Source organism: Pleurodeles waltl, chromosome 7 (assembly GCF_031143425.1).
Source record: "Pleurodeles waltl isolate 20211129_DDA chromosome 7, aPleWal1.hap1.20221129, whole genome shotgun sequence".
NCBI classification, from domain to species: domain Eukaryota; kingdom Metazoa; phylum Chordata; class Amphibia; order Caudata; family Salamandridae; genus Pleurodeles; species Pleurodeles waltl.
The window spans coordinates 1276823415-1276841657 of record NC_090446.1 but is presented as its reverse complement, the minus strand read 5'-3'; the positions used below and the strand labels follow the sequence as shown (position 1 = coordinate 1276841657).

General features: G+C 45.4%; 1 protein-coding gene across 1 annotated transcript; it reads left to right on the top strand.

Annotated features, from left to right (window-relative positions):
* The first annotated feature begins 14066 nt into the window (after positions 1–14066).
* On the top strand, positions 14067–15047 carry LOC138247030 (olfactory receptor 6N2-like). The gene has a single exon (XM_069201779.1). The coding sequence runs from the start codon at positions 14067–14069 to the stop codon at positions 15045–15047; it is 981 nt and encodes a 326-aa protein (XP_069057880.1).
* Positions 15048–18243: the final 3196 nt, after the last annotated feature.

Below are 18243 nucleotides of genomic sequence, written 5' to 3'. Positions count from 1 at the left end.
CAGCATACAACATTGATGCCGGCTCATAATTGAGTCGGAGGCAATGCTGCAGTGCGTATGGTGCACCGGCACACGTCCTGCTGTTCACTGTCTGCCCAGCAGACAGTGAACAGCATGATGGGGCTGGCCATGGAGTCCCTGCACAGCCCATGCCAAATGCATGGGCAGTGTAGGGCCACCCCAGGGCCCCCTGCACCCTGTCTCCACCAGCCTTTACATGACGGTGCTACCGCCATGTAAAAGCTGGTGGAGAATGGGGTCGTAATCCCTAGGGAGGCGCTGCTTGCAGCGCTGCCCTAGCGGATTAGGACCACCAGTCCCTCCTGTGGAGGAAAACTGGCGGTGCTGGCTGTCCGACCACGGCGCAACCACCACAGTCGTAAAGTGGCAGCCAGACTGCCGCTTTTGCGGTAAGGACACAGGCACACATCTCCCCTGCCTTGAGGGCCCTATACTGGTTACGAGTTGCCAGAAGATACACCTTCAAGTTGCTTTGTATAGCAAATAAACCAATACATGTCAAAGGACCACTCTCATCAGGAAAAACAATAATAAATATATTCCACAAAGAGACCTATGCTTGAGAATGGCTCCCTGCCTCAAAATTCCTACATAAAAGAAAAAAACTGGGTGTAATATCTTTTGCTGGTCAAAAGGCAAACTCTGGAATCCACTAACCACATGTATTAGTTCACCTGACAACCATTTCAGCTTCAGAAGATGAGTCAAGAGCTGTCTCTTCCCCACATGAATATACTCACAACACAACAGTGTACCACAACAGTACGCTCTGACATGACAAACTATGTTTTCCATGGTATGGAGATAAGGTTGTCATTATTCATATCATTGTACATTGAACTATGCTTCCTGTTACAAGCAGATACATTTATATAAGGTTAAAAATGTATATTGCACCACAAGATATATGTTTGGATCAGACCATGTCAACATTTGTGCTTCTATATAAATATAGGTGCATAAATAGAAGAGTTTGTGCTTGCTACTAAAAATGTAAGTGGCATGTGTCTATCTGTATGTATAAGCTAATTACAGTTATTGCAAAACAATTGCATACTTCACCACAAGATAAATACATGTGCACATTAAACCATGTTAAAGTTGCTACTTCCATGTATACATATGGGTATTTATACAGAGGGCTTTATTCTAGCCACTAAACCTTTACCAAGGACATGTTTTTATATGTATATATGTATAGATTAATTTCAGTTGCAGTGTTGTTATAAAAATACCTTTGTCCCATTCCTCCTCTGTTTGACTCTGACAAACTGACTTATCAGCCTTAAGAAGGTATGGCCCATCAGCTGAGATTCCGGACAGTTTTAACCTGGGAAGAGGGGTGCGCTAGGGCTGTGTCCTGGCCCCAATACTATTTCTTTTGTATATCAATGATTTAGGCTATGACTGAAAAAGATTCGGATGCCCCCTCAATTGCTAATAAAAAGGTTCCAGTCTTACTTTCAGTGTATGACACTGTATTACTCTCTCGATCTTCTACTGGGCAAACATACTGTTTCAGGAGTGTGGTATTTTTATAGGGTCACTTGGTCTTGTCACCAATCGATCCAAAATGTTTATTATGGCGTGCGGCCCTGGGCACCATAAGATGCGAGGAGTACATAAACAAGGTCACCCTGTCCCTAATACTCAGCAATGTTCGTATTTGGGTGTTTTTAATGCAAGGGGTGTTTAAGGACCGTGTACTGCCAAAGTGCACCAGATGTTTGTGAGATCAGCAGGGTACATCTTTAATTTAATAAATAATTCACAAAACTGGCACTCCTGTCACAGAAATGTATTAAAGTATCTCTATTGGTGCAAAGGGAACTCCTATTCAACACATGTCTCAAAATAGATACAGCACTCCCAGTTAATTGGATTGAGAATGCCTTCCCGGAACATTAAGCCTTGATGAAGTTCACATAGAGTGAAACGCGTTGGCTGCAGGCTGCAAAACATATTTGTGAATAAGAATGATCAAAGGAATTATGTTATGGAAAATCTTCAATCAATAAAGGACATTGCTTTTTAGAATTTGAAGGACTAATAAAGAATCTTTGCAAAATACATAAGGACAATTTTTTGTGACGTGTTTCCTGTTTGATGAATACTAATGTTGGGAGTGCTGGATCTATTTTGAGACATACATCTTTAACTTAGCCTTCCACATCCATAAGAATTGTGTCTCATCTGCTGGTGGTGTACAGAAAAAAGTGTTTCCCTATTGTCACCTATGGGTCGGGTATATGGGGTTTTTCAAATATCAATTCTCTCCAGGGAGAAGAAAAGAGGGTGCTCTGGTGGCTCTTGGATGTCTCACTGTCAGATGCACCAGGAGCTTTGGGTTGAGTATGTGAATGATATTATTAAAATGGCTCATCTGGTCTTGTGGTGCTTACTTTGGGAGAACCCACACGCTTCATTTAACAGGGAGATCATCACTGATTGCCTACCATGTGAAAGAGGACTGAGTATCTGCTGGCTGAAATACATCAAGACTCAATTGACGAACTAGGGGAGGCCGGCCATCTTTTCCAATCCCACTGTATGACAAAATCCAATATGGTTTGGGTGATGAACACGTTGAAGGCGATGAGGTGTTGTCAAAGAAAGGAATTCAAAACTACTAAAATTACTGTAACGGTGTAACCGTGCTCCAAACCAGACCGGCCTTGGAGCCATATCTAGAGTGAGTAGACAGTACCTGGAATAGAATGCTATTAACCTGATTCAGGTTAAGTTTTGTGAGATGGCACCTTGGTTTTTCACTTTCCAATTTGATCCAACTAAAATATTAATATGCCCATGTGATGGGTGCTCCCCATGGAATCTGCTTAAATTTGCCATTTTTTTCCACTATTATTCTGTTTTCTCTAATAGGTTTCATTAAGGATTGGGGAATTAGAAGTTGTGGTGCTGTCCTGGCCTTTTTGACTTAAGGGAGCCGGGGCCAATATCCTAACACTGTTTCCACGAGTCAGCCTTATGGGAACACGTATTACAATGTTACCGCCGGTCAGCCCAACAGTAACATTGTAATACGCACTGCAGGGGCATCACTCCATGGCGTTGGCATCCTCCCTCTGAGTTTGGCTGTCCCACAGAGGGAACAACAAACTCATAATGAGCCCATAAGACAGTGTCACATATATAGGCTTACAGTCAATGGGGGTGCATTGTATGGAGATGCAAGAATCTGCTCAATCCGTTGAGATGCCTAGGGTTGTGCCCTCATGTCCAGGACTGTCATCTAGGTGGGTATCTCCTGGTTCCGGGGAGGAGGGTTCTTGTTGACGGAGAAATGAGAGGAACAGTCCCATATGTCCTTTGGGCATGAGTGCGGGGGCATCAACTCCTAGAATTTGGACTGCTGCTCTTGACAGTACCCCACGTCCTCCAGCCATGCCTGAATATTAGGTGCGGGTGTCTGGCCCCAATGCATGGCCACCCTACCTTTGGCCAGAAGGAGCAGCATAGTGGTAACTCGATGTTCGCTGGTTTGTGTGTCACTGATGTAGCCCAGCAGGCCCACCAAGAGGGTGTGCAGAGGTTGATGAACCATGGTCGTGTGGATTGTCCAGAACACTCCCTCCCAGAAAGTCGCCACTTTCAGGTAGTACCATGCTAGGTGAATGAAAGAGGCCTGGGGTAGGCTGCATCTGAAGCAGTGAGGGGGAAGAGGGAAGAGACAACCCCATTTTGAAAACCAGCATGGGAGTGTGGTAGAGGTGGTGGAGAAATTTAAAGTGCATTCAGTGCAATCTGTAATTTGGGGAGAATGTCTGTAGCTGATTGCAACAGTATGACCATTGTTTATCTGTAATGGGGGTGTCTGTGTCCACTTCCCACACTGTGCACGCTGGAGGTATCATAAGGGGTGCAAAGGACTGCATAATAGTGTAGAGGCGAGTTACTAGTTTACGAGGAAATGGTAAGCATGTGTCCCAAGATAGGCAGTGGAAGGGGACGCTGAGAAGGTATCATGGAGGGCACGGGTGGTAGCTCAGAGGTGTTAATATAGTAAAACGCCTAGCATGGTCGAAGTTGGTGATGACGTAGGATTGAGAGGCAGAATGAAGTGGTTCTCAGAGTACAGGGCCGAATATGTTATGATGTTGCGGTTATGAGCCCTCAATCTAGCACCTTTATCTTGCAGTGGTGGTATCAGCGGGCTATTACCAAATGGGATAGAAGGGGCATAGAGACAGGATAGTTTAAATCTCTTTCTCAGTCCCTCGCACACACAGCATACGGTCTCGACTGTATCTATGTCCACACTTGGGCCCTTTTAGGACGTGTAAAGCACTGTAGCCAGGGGCCATGGGGCTGCCTAGTCTGTTTCGGTACTAACGTTGGTCTAAAATGGTGTTGGATGTATCCAGTAATGCAGGTATTGGGCTTGAGTGTGTAGGTTGTATAACATCATGTTGGGTGCCCCCAGCTCCCTTTGGGCAGGCGGAAGTGTGAGGAGTTCCCATGATAAGTGTGGTTGTTTACCAGCCCAGATCAAGGTTATCATGGCGGACCTCATGCCCCTTAAAAATCTGGCTGTAAGTGGAAAGGGTATTTAAAGAAAGAGGTAGAGGAATTTGGGTGTTACCACCATCTTTGCAATTGCTGAACTTCCCGCAAGTGACAAGGACAGTTTAGTCCACGCAATAATCTGTCTCCCAACCATGTGATGGTATAACCATACTTCGCACGCCAGATTTTGTTTGGGTCCAATTTAGCCTGATGCCTAAGTAGTTCAGGGGGTCCGCCACTCAGGCTAGTGGGTTTTCAGTTACAAAGGGGGAGCAGCACAGACTTGGTCCAATTTATCTTAATGCCTTAGAGCCCACGGAAGCGTACCACTTTACATGTGGTGGGGTCTAGGTACTCCTGTGGGTCACAAGCATGTACGGTGGTATCATCCGCATGCATCAAAACCACTAGTCCCATCGTGGTGAAGCTGATGCCACGATGTACATGGTGTTACCTGAGTCTCACCAATAATGGTTCCATTGCTATTGCAAAAAGAATTGGCAATAGCGGACAACCCTGCCGTGTATTACACACAATCTGGAAAGAGTCTGACAGCTAACCATTCAGCCTCACTCGTGCAGTGGGGAGGGTATAAAGGAGTTGTATTTGGCAAATAAACCACAAGCTTAGGCCAGTGTGCGAGAGCAGTGGGAACAGGTAGGGCCATTCCAATGTGTCAAACACCTTTGTGGCATCCGGTAACGGTGATCTGAGGGTCTAGGTGATGCATAGCGGCAAAGATAGTGCAGAGATTATGTGATGTTGAGCAGTTCGGAATGAAGCCTGATTAATCAGGCCGAATTATTTTGGGCAATAGTGGCGGTAGTCGATTTGCAAGGATATTTGTGAAGATTTTACTATCAACATTGATCAGGGAGAGTGGCCTGTAGAAGTCACATAATGAGGCCGTTTTTTCTGGTTTGAGAAGTGTAACAATAACCACTCCCCTGAGCAATGTGCCAGTCTCAAGGGACTCTTAATACATTGCTAAGAGATACGGTGCCAACATGGGGGCAAATTCCTCATAAAAGGCACTGGTGAGGCAATAGAGCCCTGGCGCCTTAGCTCTGCGCAAGCTCTGGATAACTTGGACTATTTCCTCAGTGGTTATGGGTAAGACTAGATAAGCGCGATGAGCCCGGTCAAGTTGGGCAGATCTAGGGCTGGGGTGGCAATATATAAGTTGGAATAAAAGGAAGATATCACAGTTAGTAGCCCGATGGAGAGAATTCACAATTGAAATCATTATGCAGTAGTTCCATTATGTAGGAATTGTCCGCAGTGTGTAAAGCAGGCACACACATGACTTGCCTGGACAGTCTCCCTCCCTATAGTGCTGGGCTTGCACATTGTGATGCAGATAGGAAATCTCTCTAGCGGCTTCCTCCATGAAGTCCCACAGCTTGTCTCGAATAGCAGCCAGTAATGTCACATCATTGGAACGGAAGTACACCATCTCCAGATTATGAATGTTGAGCTCCAGTTGTGTGAGCCTCCTGCAGATGGCCCTAAGCACCCTCCCTGTTTGGCAATGGATGCATCCCATCTGACAACTTTGAAGGCCTCTCACAGCATGGAGGTCGACTGCACAGAGCCTACACTGTGTGCAAAAAATCTCCTTACGGATGTCCTCATGGGACTCAGCGTCCCAAAGCACACCGAGTGGCAAGCGCCAGGTTAAAGTACAAGGAGCAGCTTGGGGGATCAGCAATTCAAGCTTGACCGGGGTATGATCTGAGAGGGTGGGGGCAGATATGTCACATTTACAGTCCATGTCTGGACATCACAGGAGACTAGCCACTAGTCGATTCTGGACCATGCATTGAGGTGTGCTGTAAGGAATGTATCCTCCTGGTCATCTGCATGTGTATGCCTCCTTACATCTTGCAAGTAATTGTCTTGAATGAGCATGGTTAGTGTCAGCGCTGCTTTAGGGTGCAGGCTTCTGGATACTCCGGAACGATTCATCTGGTTGTCTAGTGTCACATTGAAGTCACCACCCCAGATTATAGATTTGGGTCCTAGGCCAGAGATCTGCCTCCACATCCAGGAGAAAAAATCAGGGTCATCCGTATTTGGGCCAAAAACTGCTGCTAGGATCACAGGCTGTCTGTGCAGTGTACCCATGTTGATAACGTAACAGTACTCCCTGTCTATAATAGTATGTACCAGCTGCCATGACCTTCAGATAGATTCCCGTAGAAATCAGAAGAACAGTCACCCACGCCCTCGTCACCAGCAGACTGGACTACGGCAATGCCTTCTATGAGGGAACTACGGCCAAGCTCCAGAGAAAACTCCAGCGCATCCAGAACGCCTCAGCACATCTTATCCTCAACCTCCCTCACCATGAACACATCTCAGGCCACCTCAGAGACCTCCACTGGCTCCCCATCAACAAAGGGATCATCTTCAAAATCATTATCCATGCTCACAAAGCCCTCCACGACACCGGACCAGCCTACCTCAAGATCGACTTAACTTCCACATACTGAAACGCCAGCTCCGCTCCGCAGACTTCGCCCTCGCAACAGTCCCTCGCATTCGCCACACCACATCCGGAGGCAGGGCCTTCTCCCACCTCGCCACCAAAACCTGGAACTCCCTCCCCACTGACCTACGCAAGACTCAGGACCTCCTGTCCTTCAGAAAACACCTCAAGACCTGGCTGTTCGAGCAGTAGCACCCCCTTTCCCCCCAGCACCTTGAGACCCTACCAGGTGAGTAGCGCGCTCAACAAATTGATTGATTGATTGATTGATTGATTGATATTGAGCGGTGCACAAGCATGCTGAGGTAAGATGATGTACAGTGATGGGAGCAGGGAAGAACATCTGAAACCAACAAGCATGATGAAACAATCCCCTTCTACCCCTTCCCACTCCAACCCATGAACATGGTTGAACAAATCTTGCCCCTTGCCAAATAACCCACATTCAGTTCAAAGGCACAGCTGGGAATCATCCCTGAAGATGGTGGGTATCTGGACAAACAGCCTAAACAGGTGTGGCTAGGTGACCGAATGGGGGAGAGTACACCCATTGGGTGGCACACAGCAGGCATGCTGAAGTGGCTCCAGCAAGAGCTCAATGGAGGAATTTTCTATTTTACAAAATATGAGTTGAAAGTGTCCATGATGGCATGACAGTTCTGACGGAGGCGACCAGGATCACGGAATACCTGGCACAGAAGGTCATCAGTCATTGTCACTATGATGGTTTGCATCAGTGGTGCGCAGCGAGGCCCCGGGAGACCATCTGCGTTTGGTTATGTGTTTTGCAAATTTAAGGGCAGATTTTGCGTCCATGAAGAAGTGAGTTTTGCCTTCAAAGGATACACAGAATTTTGTAGGGTACAGTATTGCATAGGAAATGGTAGCTTGTTGAAACATTTGTTTAGTAGGCAAGAATTCCTGGCAGAGTGAAGTCTGGATGAAAGGAAAGGTAATTTCCCTTATGTTGGGTCTTCAGGAGCTCACGTGCAAGCAGCAAGACTGTATTACGATCCCTATCATTCAGAAATTGCACGATGATGGGGTAAGCCGGTGTTCCTGGTGGAGGTCTCACTCTCAACGAATGATGAGCCTGCTCGACGATAAAGACTGGGGACAGGGCCTCCCCGAAAAGGTCACGGAACAGAGTTTCCACATAGTCCTCCATCTTTGGTATGGCTGAGGACACCACGACCCCCACAATTCTGAGTTTGCTGCACCTGGACCACTCTTTGAGGTATTCATTTTTAGCTTTGATTAGGTCATGGACTTTATCTGCAAAAGATGTTCTTTGGAGTCCCCTTGGGTATCGCCCGAATCTGATACACAATTCTCCAGTGTGTCCAGTCTTTTTTCATGCTTGTCCACACGTTGTTTAATGTGATCTAGGGAACTTGTGAGGATGTCTAGTTTCACATCAATTGCTTTTAAACTGATTTTCAGATTGACTAAGTTCTTTGTGATCAAAATCCCGGTGCTTCTCCCCCCAAGAACATTCCAGAGAGGCCCAAGCCGCCAACCTCAGTCCAGATTGCTTTTTTGAGAACCTCCACCCAGAAAGGGGAGCAGGAAGATGGGCCAGTAGTTCTTCAGATCTGCTGGGTCGGCAGATGTTTTTTTTCAGGAGAGGCCTCACTTCAGCATGTTTCCAGTCCTCAGGGAAGAAGGCTGTGGTGATGGAGATGTTCAGGACTTTTTGAGCTTGTCGCCAATCCCCTTGCAGTTGAAGAAGTGGTGAAGACATGGCTTGTGGGTGCTCCCGAGTGTACAGAGTTCATGATGGAGATTGTGGCTTGAGTTGTGCGAGGGTCCCAAGGAGTGAGCAGGTATTCAGGGCTTGTGTTCCTGGGTGTGAGTAGGCATATGCTGTCAGCGATAGGGTGACTAATGTCTTGTCATGTAAGAAGTCCGCCAGGGTGCCACTCAGTTCTTGGGAGTGGGTGATGTAGTTCCCTGTGGCTGCGGGGTTTGAGAACTCCTTCATGATGGCAAAAAGCTCCTTGCTGTGGTTTGTGCTGGATTCTGTGTGGTCTGCTAGAGCGTTCTTCTTTGATTCTCTCAGGAGGTGGTGGTACTGGTTGAGTGCCGTTTTGTAGTTAGTGTGGTCTTCTCTCTTTTCACTAGTACGGCACTTACTTTCTAGTTGCCGGAAGGTGCATTTGGAGGATTTCAACTCCGTTGTGAACAATCTGCCTCTTCTGGACAGTACTTTGGATTTGGCTGGATTGGTGGGGATGATTGTGACTATGCATTCTGTGATCCACTGGGAGAAGTTCTTTGCAATCTTGTCTGGGTGGGGTGATGTGTCTGGGAGGTCACTGGTCTTCTGATACCTTTCTCCAGTTTCTTAGTGTAAAGCTAGGGTGTGTGGTGCCAGGTTTGGTAGATCCTGAGATGATGAGTTGTACTCTGTAGTGGTGAGTCCAGGTGAGCAGTAAGACATGGTTGTTCTTGACTCTGTTGCAGGACATAAAAATGGGGTCGGGCATTCATCCTGCGATGTGGGTGGTGTCAGTGACAAGTTATTGGAGGCCAATGTTGTTCATGCTTTCTAGGAGGTCGGTTGTGTTGGTGTTGTTGGGGTCGTAGAGGTGGAAGTTAAGATCTCCTAGGAAGATGTAGTGCTCAGACTTGATGGCGATCAGGGCTATGAGGTCAGGGATGACGTTGCAAAAGTTGGGCCGTAGTCCAGATGGTCTGTATGCAAGGATGTCTCTAATGGAGCTTCTTCCATCTGTGTGAAATTGGAAATTGAAGTGCTCCATTATCGGGGTTGAGTCATCTGAGGAGGTTGTGCAGCGGATGGTGTCCCTGTAAATGGTGTCAATTCTACCGCTGTGTTTGTTGATTCAGTCCTTGTGTACTGATGGCTATGTCTGGCACAGAGGCAGGATTCAGCCAGTTCTCTGTAAGGAAGATGATATCCAGGGTGACAGATGAGATTGTGTCCCAGATCTCCCTGGTGTGTTTCCTGAGCGATCATGCATGGAGTAGAATGCACTGGTGTTGTGACATAGCAGTCTCATTCCGTGTGGCGGGCACAGTTGTATTTATTTTGCCTCCAGCATTGTTGGTTGCTTCGGTGTTGCAGGTGGAGTGGCAGTGCTGGCAGGAGAATGGTCCTCCAGTGGCACGGGGAGATGTGCGGCAGCAGTTGTTGTTGTTGATCCACCTGGGGCCAGGGCTTGGAGGTCTGTGACGGTGTAGCTGTGCAGGGTGGAAGAACAAGAGTTCCTGGCACCGGGTGCGGTCCAGGCACAGATGGGTGCAGGTGGGCTTGCCTTTGTGCATGTCTTTGGTGCATCAGCGGTGCAGCTGCTGCATGTGTCTGCTGCGTGCCTGTACTGTGGCCTCCATTAAGTATGTCCTGGGAGGAGGGAGATGCGCTGAGAGGTGGTGGGTGGGACTAGGAAGGTGGTAGGAAAATGGTTGGCTGGCAGGAGTGGCAAATGAGGGAAAAATAGGTAGAAGCACAGAGAACTGGGGAAAAGCAAGGAACAAGCAGTGAAAAACGAGGGAAAAGCAGGAGAAAACACTCCGAAAATGGGGGAAAGGAAGGAGAAAGCAGTAAAACAAAAAAGAAGGAAAGTGGGAGAAAGCCCACATAAAATGGGAAGAAGGAAGGAAAAAGCAGCAAAAAATTAGGCAAAAGCAGGAGAAATGTGGGAAAGGAAGGAGAAAACAGTAAAAAAAAAATGAAGGAAAAGCAAGAAAAAGCATTCAGAAAATGGGGAAAGGATGGAGAAAGCAGTAGAAAATGAGGCAAACGCATGATAAAGCACTAGAAAATGGGGGAAAAGGAAGGAGAAAGCAGTAAAAAAGGAGGGAAAAGCAGGAGAAAGCACTCAGATAATGGGGAAAGGAAGGAGAAAACAGTAAAAAATTAGGGAAAAGCAGAATAAAAGCACTCAGAAAACAGGGGGAAGGAAGGAGGAAGCAGTAAAAAAACAAGGGAAAAGCAGGAGAAAGCACTCCGAAAACAGGAAAAAGGAAGGCGGAAGCAGTAAAAAAGAGAGAAAAGCAGGCGAAAGCACTCAGAAAATGAGAAGGAAGCAGAGCAATACAGCAGCACAGGAAAGCTGGCCCTGGAACCTGCACATAAAATACTGTTCTGTAATGTACATAGTACACATTCTTTGCAGCAGACATATTAACCCTCTGCACTACCATAATTGAGTCAAAACTGCCACTAGAAAAAAACCCTGATCTTTCTCCAGCAGGTACATTAATCACCAGAGTTATCTTGGCACTTTTATTGCTGCCTGAAAACTGTTTTATATACAAGGAACTCTGCAGTTCTTTTAAAACTGCTGCACTGCAAAACTGGCCCCCAGTAACAAAAGTGTCCCTATGGAGTTTATTGACAAAACTATGACGCATGATGGTACATGTGGGCTATCATCTTGTGTGATGGTTAAGGCAGGTCGCTCTACTGAAGTGATGGTGATAAACTTGTTATGAGTTTCATCTAGAGTATTATTAGCACCTGAGTTTATTTCCTCTGCCCTTAATACTTAGGCCCATATTTATACTTTTTCAGCGCCACATTTGCGCCGCTTTTTGACGCAAAAACAGCGAAAATTCACAAAATACAATTGTATTTTGCAAGTTTGCAGCGTTTTTGCGTCAAAAAATGACGCAAATGCAGCACTAAAAAGTATAAATATGGACCTTAATACTTTTACGGATCCTGATGCAAGGCTGGAGGGGGTAAATGAGGGTGGTTTCAATCACAAATTGAAGGGGGAAAACTGAGGGAAGCTGATAAAACCTTTTCAGGACAAAGAAGATTGTTTTAAAAAATAAGACGTACTTTTAATTCAGATATAGAGCCAAAGAATATTTGGATAGTTTAAATGGAAGAGATGACGTCTAGATATTACATTTTACTAAGAGCAGTTATACTATACGGATTTCATGCTCACTTATGGAGGAATAGGGTGTCATACTTGGTTAGTCTACCTATGGTTAGTTTGACTGCTTCATATCGATGGAGGAAGGGTTAAGAGGGATGGTTAAGGGAGAGGGTATGGGGGTTGCATGGTGTTGGGGAGAGTGGGTGGGGTTGAAAATGAGGAGGTTTGATATGGGGAGGAGAAAACTAAGGAGGAAATAAATTAAAGTGAATCAGAAATTAGCAGGTGAGGTGATTCGGCGAGTGTCTTTTTTTCAGCTGTTATAAAGCAATCTACAGTTTGTATTATACCATGGATAAATTGTTTAGAGTAGAAGACTTGATTCTAGATGTCCTTGCTGTGGAGTTAGTGATGCTGATATTTAACACGTTTTCCCGTTGTAGTAGATAATCCACCTTTTGGAGGAAAATTGCTGTCTTTTTGGGCACCATTTTAAAATCTTAGATCATACTCACTCCGCATTTGATATATTTGGGAGTAGATGCTCAATACATTACAGATACAGCTAATCTTTACCCACTTTTTCTGGCCACAGCAGTTGAACATATCAGTATTGCAGCAGATTGGTTAAAACCAGAGCTATCAGTTTATGGCCACTGGTTATCTAGATTCTTATTGAAATATTATATTGAACAGAGATTGTACCAATGAAAATAGAAAAGGGATGGGGAGCCAAGATCTAGACACCAGTGTTTGTTTGGCTGTACTTAGTGACTTTTTTATTGTTTTTTCTAATAATGTTGTAGGAAAACATAAAGCTGATGTTTGCTTTGTATTTCGTGATCATCCTTTATGCTATTTTTTAGTATGGCAGTTATACTGTAATATTTTTTCAGACTCGTAATGAACAAATGGTTTTGATTTTGATTTTGAGAGGACAATGTTATGTTGCTATCGTCCATTAGCAATTGTCAGGCAATTAATAATGTACTTTAAATCATGATTATCTAAGAGTATAATACATAGATTTTGATTGTATGTTCATATCTTGAACTTGTTGGGTATATAGTAGATTAATTTGTTTGTGATCATATGGTTGAGAACATAATTTAACGAATGAATATATATTTAGTATTCTTTCCTCCTAAAATAAAATTTTAAAAAACTCAACTAAACAGAGAGGAAATCAAGAACACAAACCTAACAGAACTAATGCATATGGAAAAAAACATTTATTATTAATCTACTAACTATTAAACTCTAATCTTGGTTTCCAGAGTAGTACGCTACTTGCTGAAATGCACCTCAATGCCTCATCAGAAACAGTAAGCTCTATATAAATATGATCTACAGTTTTTCACAGCCAGGACTTGAAGAACACTTAAATTTACATGGAATACTTGTAAATACCAGTGCACCCAGCCCTATGGCACTTTAAGGCCTTCATTAGTGGTGAGTTATAATTATTGAAATGGAAGGTTAGGCCAGGAAAAAGTTTTATTTTGCCAGGTCGGCATGGCTGTTTAAAACTGCATGCCCAGGCGGCTGTGACAAGCCTAGAGACATGCTTCACTGGGTTACTGCATTTGGTGGCATATTTAGTGCTGCAGCCAACTAGTAACGTTTAGCTTACCGACCTTAGGTACGGGTGATACAATTTACTAGGGACATATAAGTATATTAAATGTGTCGATTAGATGTATATCAATATTACCATGTCTACAGAGGAGAGTAAAAATACTTTATCATTGGTTAGCAGAGGTAAGATGCACAAAGTTCTACAGCCAATATAAATAGGGTTCAAAGAAAAGATAAAAAATCTCAGGTGACCCTGCAGAAGTACCTCATTTCCAACAATTTCCTTTAATTATTACTTTGTCAATTGTTTCTTTCCACAGGTCTCTCTTTGTGTCATCTTCCTTTCTTGCTTTCTTTCACATGTTCTTCTTTCTTTTCACTTTACCTTCACCCGGGGTTTAACCTCTGATGTGACTAATATATTTCAATGAACATTTCATTGCTTAAGAACCATTAAGAAAAAGTCAGTATTATTTTAAATGCAGGTAGAGACTCAATCTACTGTAGTGTAATAGGTTCATAGATGATTTGCTTTGGTAAATCATTCTTCATGCATTTTACTAACAATACTCTATTTATTTTGCAGAGACACAATGCTACAAATGGAAAATAAAAACAAGACAAAAGTCAACGAGTTTATTATCATGGTTTTCCCCAACCTGGAGCACATCCAACATATACTTTTCATGTTTTTGCTTCTCACTTACCTACTCATCATCACAGGAAACATAGTTGTGTTCTCTGTTATCAGGCTCAGTCCAGCTCTGCAATCTCCAATGTATTTTTTCATCAGTGTTTTATCTTTCCTCGAGATCTGGTACACAGCTGTGACAATACCAAAAATGTTGGCCAACCTCATAGCAGAAAAGAAGAACATCTCCTTCATTGGCTGCCTCTTGCAGATATATTTTTTCCAGTCCTTGGGAGTCACAGAAGCATCACTCCTTACTGCAATGGCGTATGATCGCTACCTGGCCATTTGCAATCCTTTGCTCTACTCAGCAATCATGACATCTTCATTTTCAATGAAGTTGGTTGTCAGCAGTTGGCTCTGTGGGTTTCTTTACCCAGTGACTGAGATTGTTTTAATTTCAAAGCTGCCTTTCTGTGGCCCAAATCAAATCGAGCACATCTTTTGTGACTTGCACCCATTGATGAGCTTGGCTTGCACTGATACCTCTCTGAGTATTAAGTTGGAGTTTGTGCTTAACTCTTGTGTGGTCATGGGTACTATAATCTTCATCCTTTTTTCCTACATAAAGATCATCAGAGTTATTTTACATATCAGTACTTCAGAGGGGAGGCAGAAGGCATTTTCTACTTGTGCAGCACACCTCATAGTAGTCTTCATATTTTTTGGGAGTGCAGGTTTCATGTATATTCGACTCACAGAGAGCTACGGTGTACATTATGATAAGTCAGTGGCTGTGGTATATTCTGTGTTGACACCACTTGTCAATCCAATTATCTACAGCCTAAGAAACAAAGAAATTAGACACGCAATACAAAAGATTCTTCATCAAAATCTATCCTTCACCCAAAATGCTGCAGTATTGCAAATTACCTCAATATAAAAGACTTTAGGTATGGGACTACAAAACAGGATATTTTCTATAGCAATTCTTTATATTTTCAAACCAACTGTGATCAAAGATTTGAAGAGAGAGAATGTTTTGAATTCTATGTCAATGGTACCCAACAAACACCATGGCACATTTTACAATAGGCACCAACATACAAACTAGACACGTAGAAGAAGAAAATCTAGACCTCAGCTTCTAAACTGCTCATGTGACTGTGCTGGCACTGCTTGATTTGCAATCAGGGTCTGAATCAAATTCAAGATCATGTTCTTTATCTCCATCTACTTTGCAAGCTTGAAACCCCACTACTTCTGCAACAATATCACCCAGCAGACATCGTGATCCCATCAAATGCCTGTCACTCAAGGCCACCCCACCTTTTTCCAGCTCCTTCAACCAGGGTGACTGTGGCTTTACAACATCAGGATCAAAACTCTGGCACAGTCATACCAAACAATTCAGGACTAACACCACTTTCTCATAAGTCAGCAAGAGAGAAAAAATATTTCTGCTTTTTGAAGACTTTGGCTTTTATTATGACTCTGGCAGTTCAAGGACTGCCAGACTGGCAGTGGTGGTTAAACCACTGCACTCCAAGTGGTCCAACCGCCACATTACAACCTTGGCGGTCAGACTGCTAGGGGACCACTGTGCTGCCAGGAATATGGTTCCTGACGGGCAGACGACAGTCTGATCAAGACTCCTCTTTCTGCCAGCCTTTCCATGGCGTGGACCCTGCAATGGAAAGGTTGGCAGAAACCCAGTGCAGGTCTCCCCCTACCCAGCACCCTCGGAATACACACAGTTTGATAAGGCAGAAAGTGTGTATTCCAAGGGCCTCTGTGCGACTGCAATGGCCTCAGCTCCATTAGGGGCTGGGGCCAGTTCCACCGCATGGTTTCCATTCGGCCGACCAACGGAAACCTCTGTGCTTCTGAGGTTTCCGCTGGTCAGCCCAGTGGAAACCTTCTAATTGGGCTGGGGGGAGACCACCAACTTGGTGGCGGTCTCCTTTCCACGGGGCTGGCGAGCTGACGGGCTGACGGGCTGACGGGCTGGTGGTCAGCCCAACAACTTGTAATGAGGCCCTAGATGTCTTATTTGCAGGTTGGTAGGCCCAGACACACCCCATTGAGCTTACAGTTTGCCACCTAGTTGCTGACAGTTTTTCCCTCTGAAACAGCTCCTCCGTCCACAGCAGTAGCAGCTTTGAGGAAACAAAAATGTTCTGGCATGTCTGCCATGTCATATCATTGATATTTGTCTGAGAACACATCCCCAAGTGAAGGTCTATCTTTAGAGAAAAAAAAAGCATAACTAAAGTATCTCATGTTTTAGGAGTTTTGTCCAAGCTTGTGGGCATGTTTCTGGACTTTTGGACCCAGACACCAGGGCCAAAAGGAAAAGTGGTGGATGGGTCAATATAAATAGTAATTTCCCTTCAAAGCCTTTGCGATTATCCCATTGCATTTTACTGCCACTAAACATATTCCAATGGTGGCTCCACAGTTGGCACAAACATGTTCCCCAAAATATCAGGTCAAACTCAACTCTCTGCAGAATGTGCCTGCAACCCTGTATGTTATTTTAGAGTGAAGTGCTCCTGAACTTGGGGCCAAGTGCCGGGTACAACTCTAAAGCCTAACTTTTTAATTTTTCTGACAAGTTGCAGACCCCCTGAGTAGGAGTCACGGATCCCCAGTGGTCTTCGGATGACGGGTTGGGAATCACTACCCCACAGCACTCCTGCCAAATAATGGCTGAAACACTCTCTTTCCTCCTCTCCTCCAGAAGGCTGCAGTTTGCTCTACCTCCAAAAACACACTTTCAGCAGTTGTGGCTCCAATGAAAATTGCATCAGAGAGGCTAACCAATTAAAAAATTATCATTTTAGTTGGTGTTTCTTCTTTGGAAGGTCACCACGGTGGTCTTAAAATTAAACTTTAAAATGTCACTGCATACAGGGGTAAAACATGCAGAGCATTGAGAGTTTATCTAAAGTGCGTCATAGAAATGGACCCCCAATTTGGGAGGCTACCCCTATCTAGGACTCAAAATAGTGACTACTATTCAACTATCCTGCTCTGGTATAGCAGACCTGCCACCATTTTATTCTTACTAAGTGGATCAATTTAGGGGAAAAATGTTTGCCATGATGTACATCTTTAAATTAGGGGTGGGTATAACTAACCTAATTCTGTGTAGCGTAATCACACAGAATGACCTAAAAATCTGTTCATTTTGGGGGCGTGGCGGAGCAAGCCATCATGGCGGTCGCAGTTTGAAGAAGCTCCTGCTCCTCCTCGTCTTTATGCAATCCTGTCTGACTGCAGATCATCCCCACCAGGATCCAAGGGTGGGAGCAACTCTGAGTGCCTGTGAGGGGTATTTTGGGGCCAGAGGTGGACCGGTGTGCCAGAGCAGGCAGGCTCCTCGGGGACGGACGCGGGGCGGGCCTACCGAGCTCTGCTCAGAGGAGTGTGCGCCCTGGCCTTGTGTGTCGGCCTGCCCGGCGTATGTAGCTGGTCTGCGGATTCGGGCTGGGGGCCGGTTGGAAGGGGCCCGGATTGTGTGGAACCCAGAGCCGAGAGGACAACTTTTCGGGGGTGGGGCCCTGTCGGCGAGCGCTAACAGGAGAAGGCGGCGTGCAGCTCGGTGGTAGCGCTAGGAGACATGGGCTGTCGCTGTTGGGTGCTGCTTCGGTGGGCCCTCCCCACCCCCCCTTGCCATGAGATCCAGTGTTTGGCCTGCTTGGAGTGGGCCCATGCTGAGGTGAGGAGTGGCAGTGGGCTAATTGGCCCGACCTGGAGGCGACATTTGAGGTGAGCTGTGCTGGGGCCAGGGGGAAGGGCCCCGCCCTGTGTGGTACCACTGGCTGGAGCCATCATGGCACGGGGGACTGTGCACTGTCCAGGAGTTGTCTGGGACGAGGCTGGTGATGGACATGTGAGGAGGCGCTGGCTGTGAGTTTGCTGCTTTGTCTGGCCGCCAGGAGGTATATGGGGGCCTCCTGACTCTTGCTGGGACCTGGAGTTGATCACCCGATGCAGCGGGGATGGCGGTCTCCCCTCCTCCACCTTTCCCCTGTTTTTTTTCATTGGATGTGAGCAGCTCTGACGTTGTCTGTGGCACTGAGTGGCCTGGTAGGCTGTCCTTGGCCCTGGAGTTTGACTTGTGAACCCGTGTC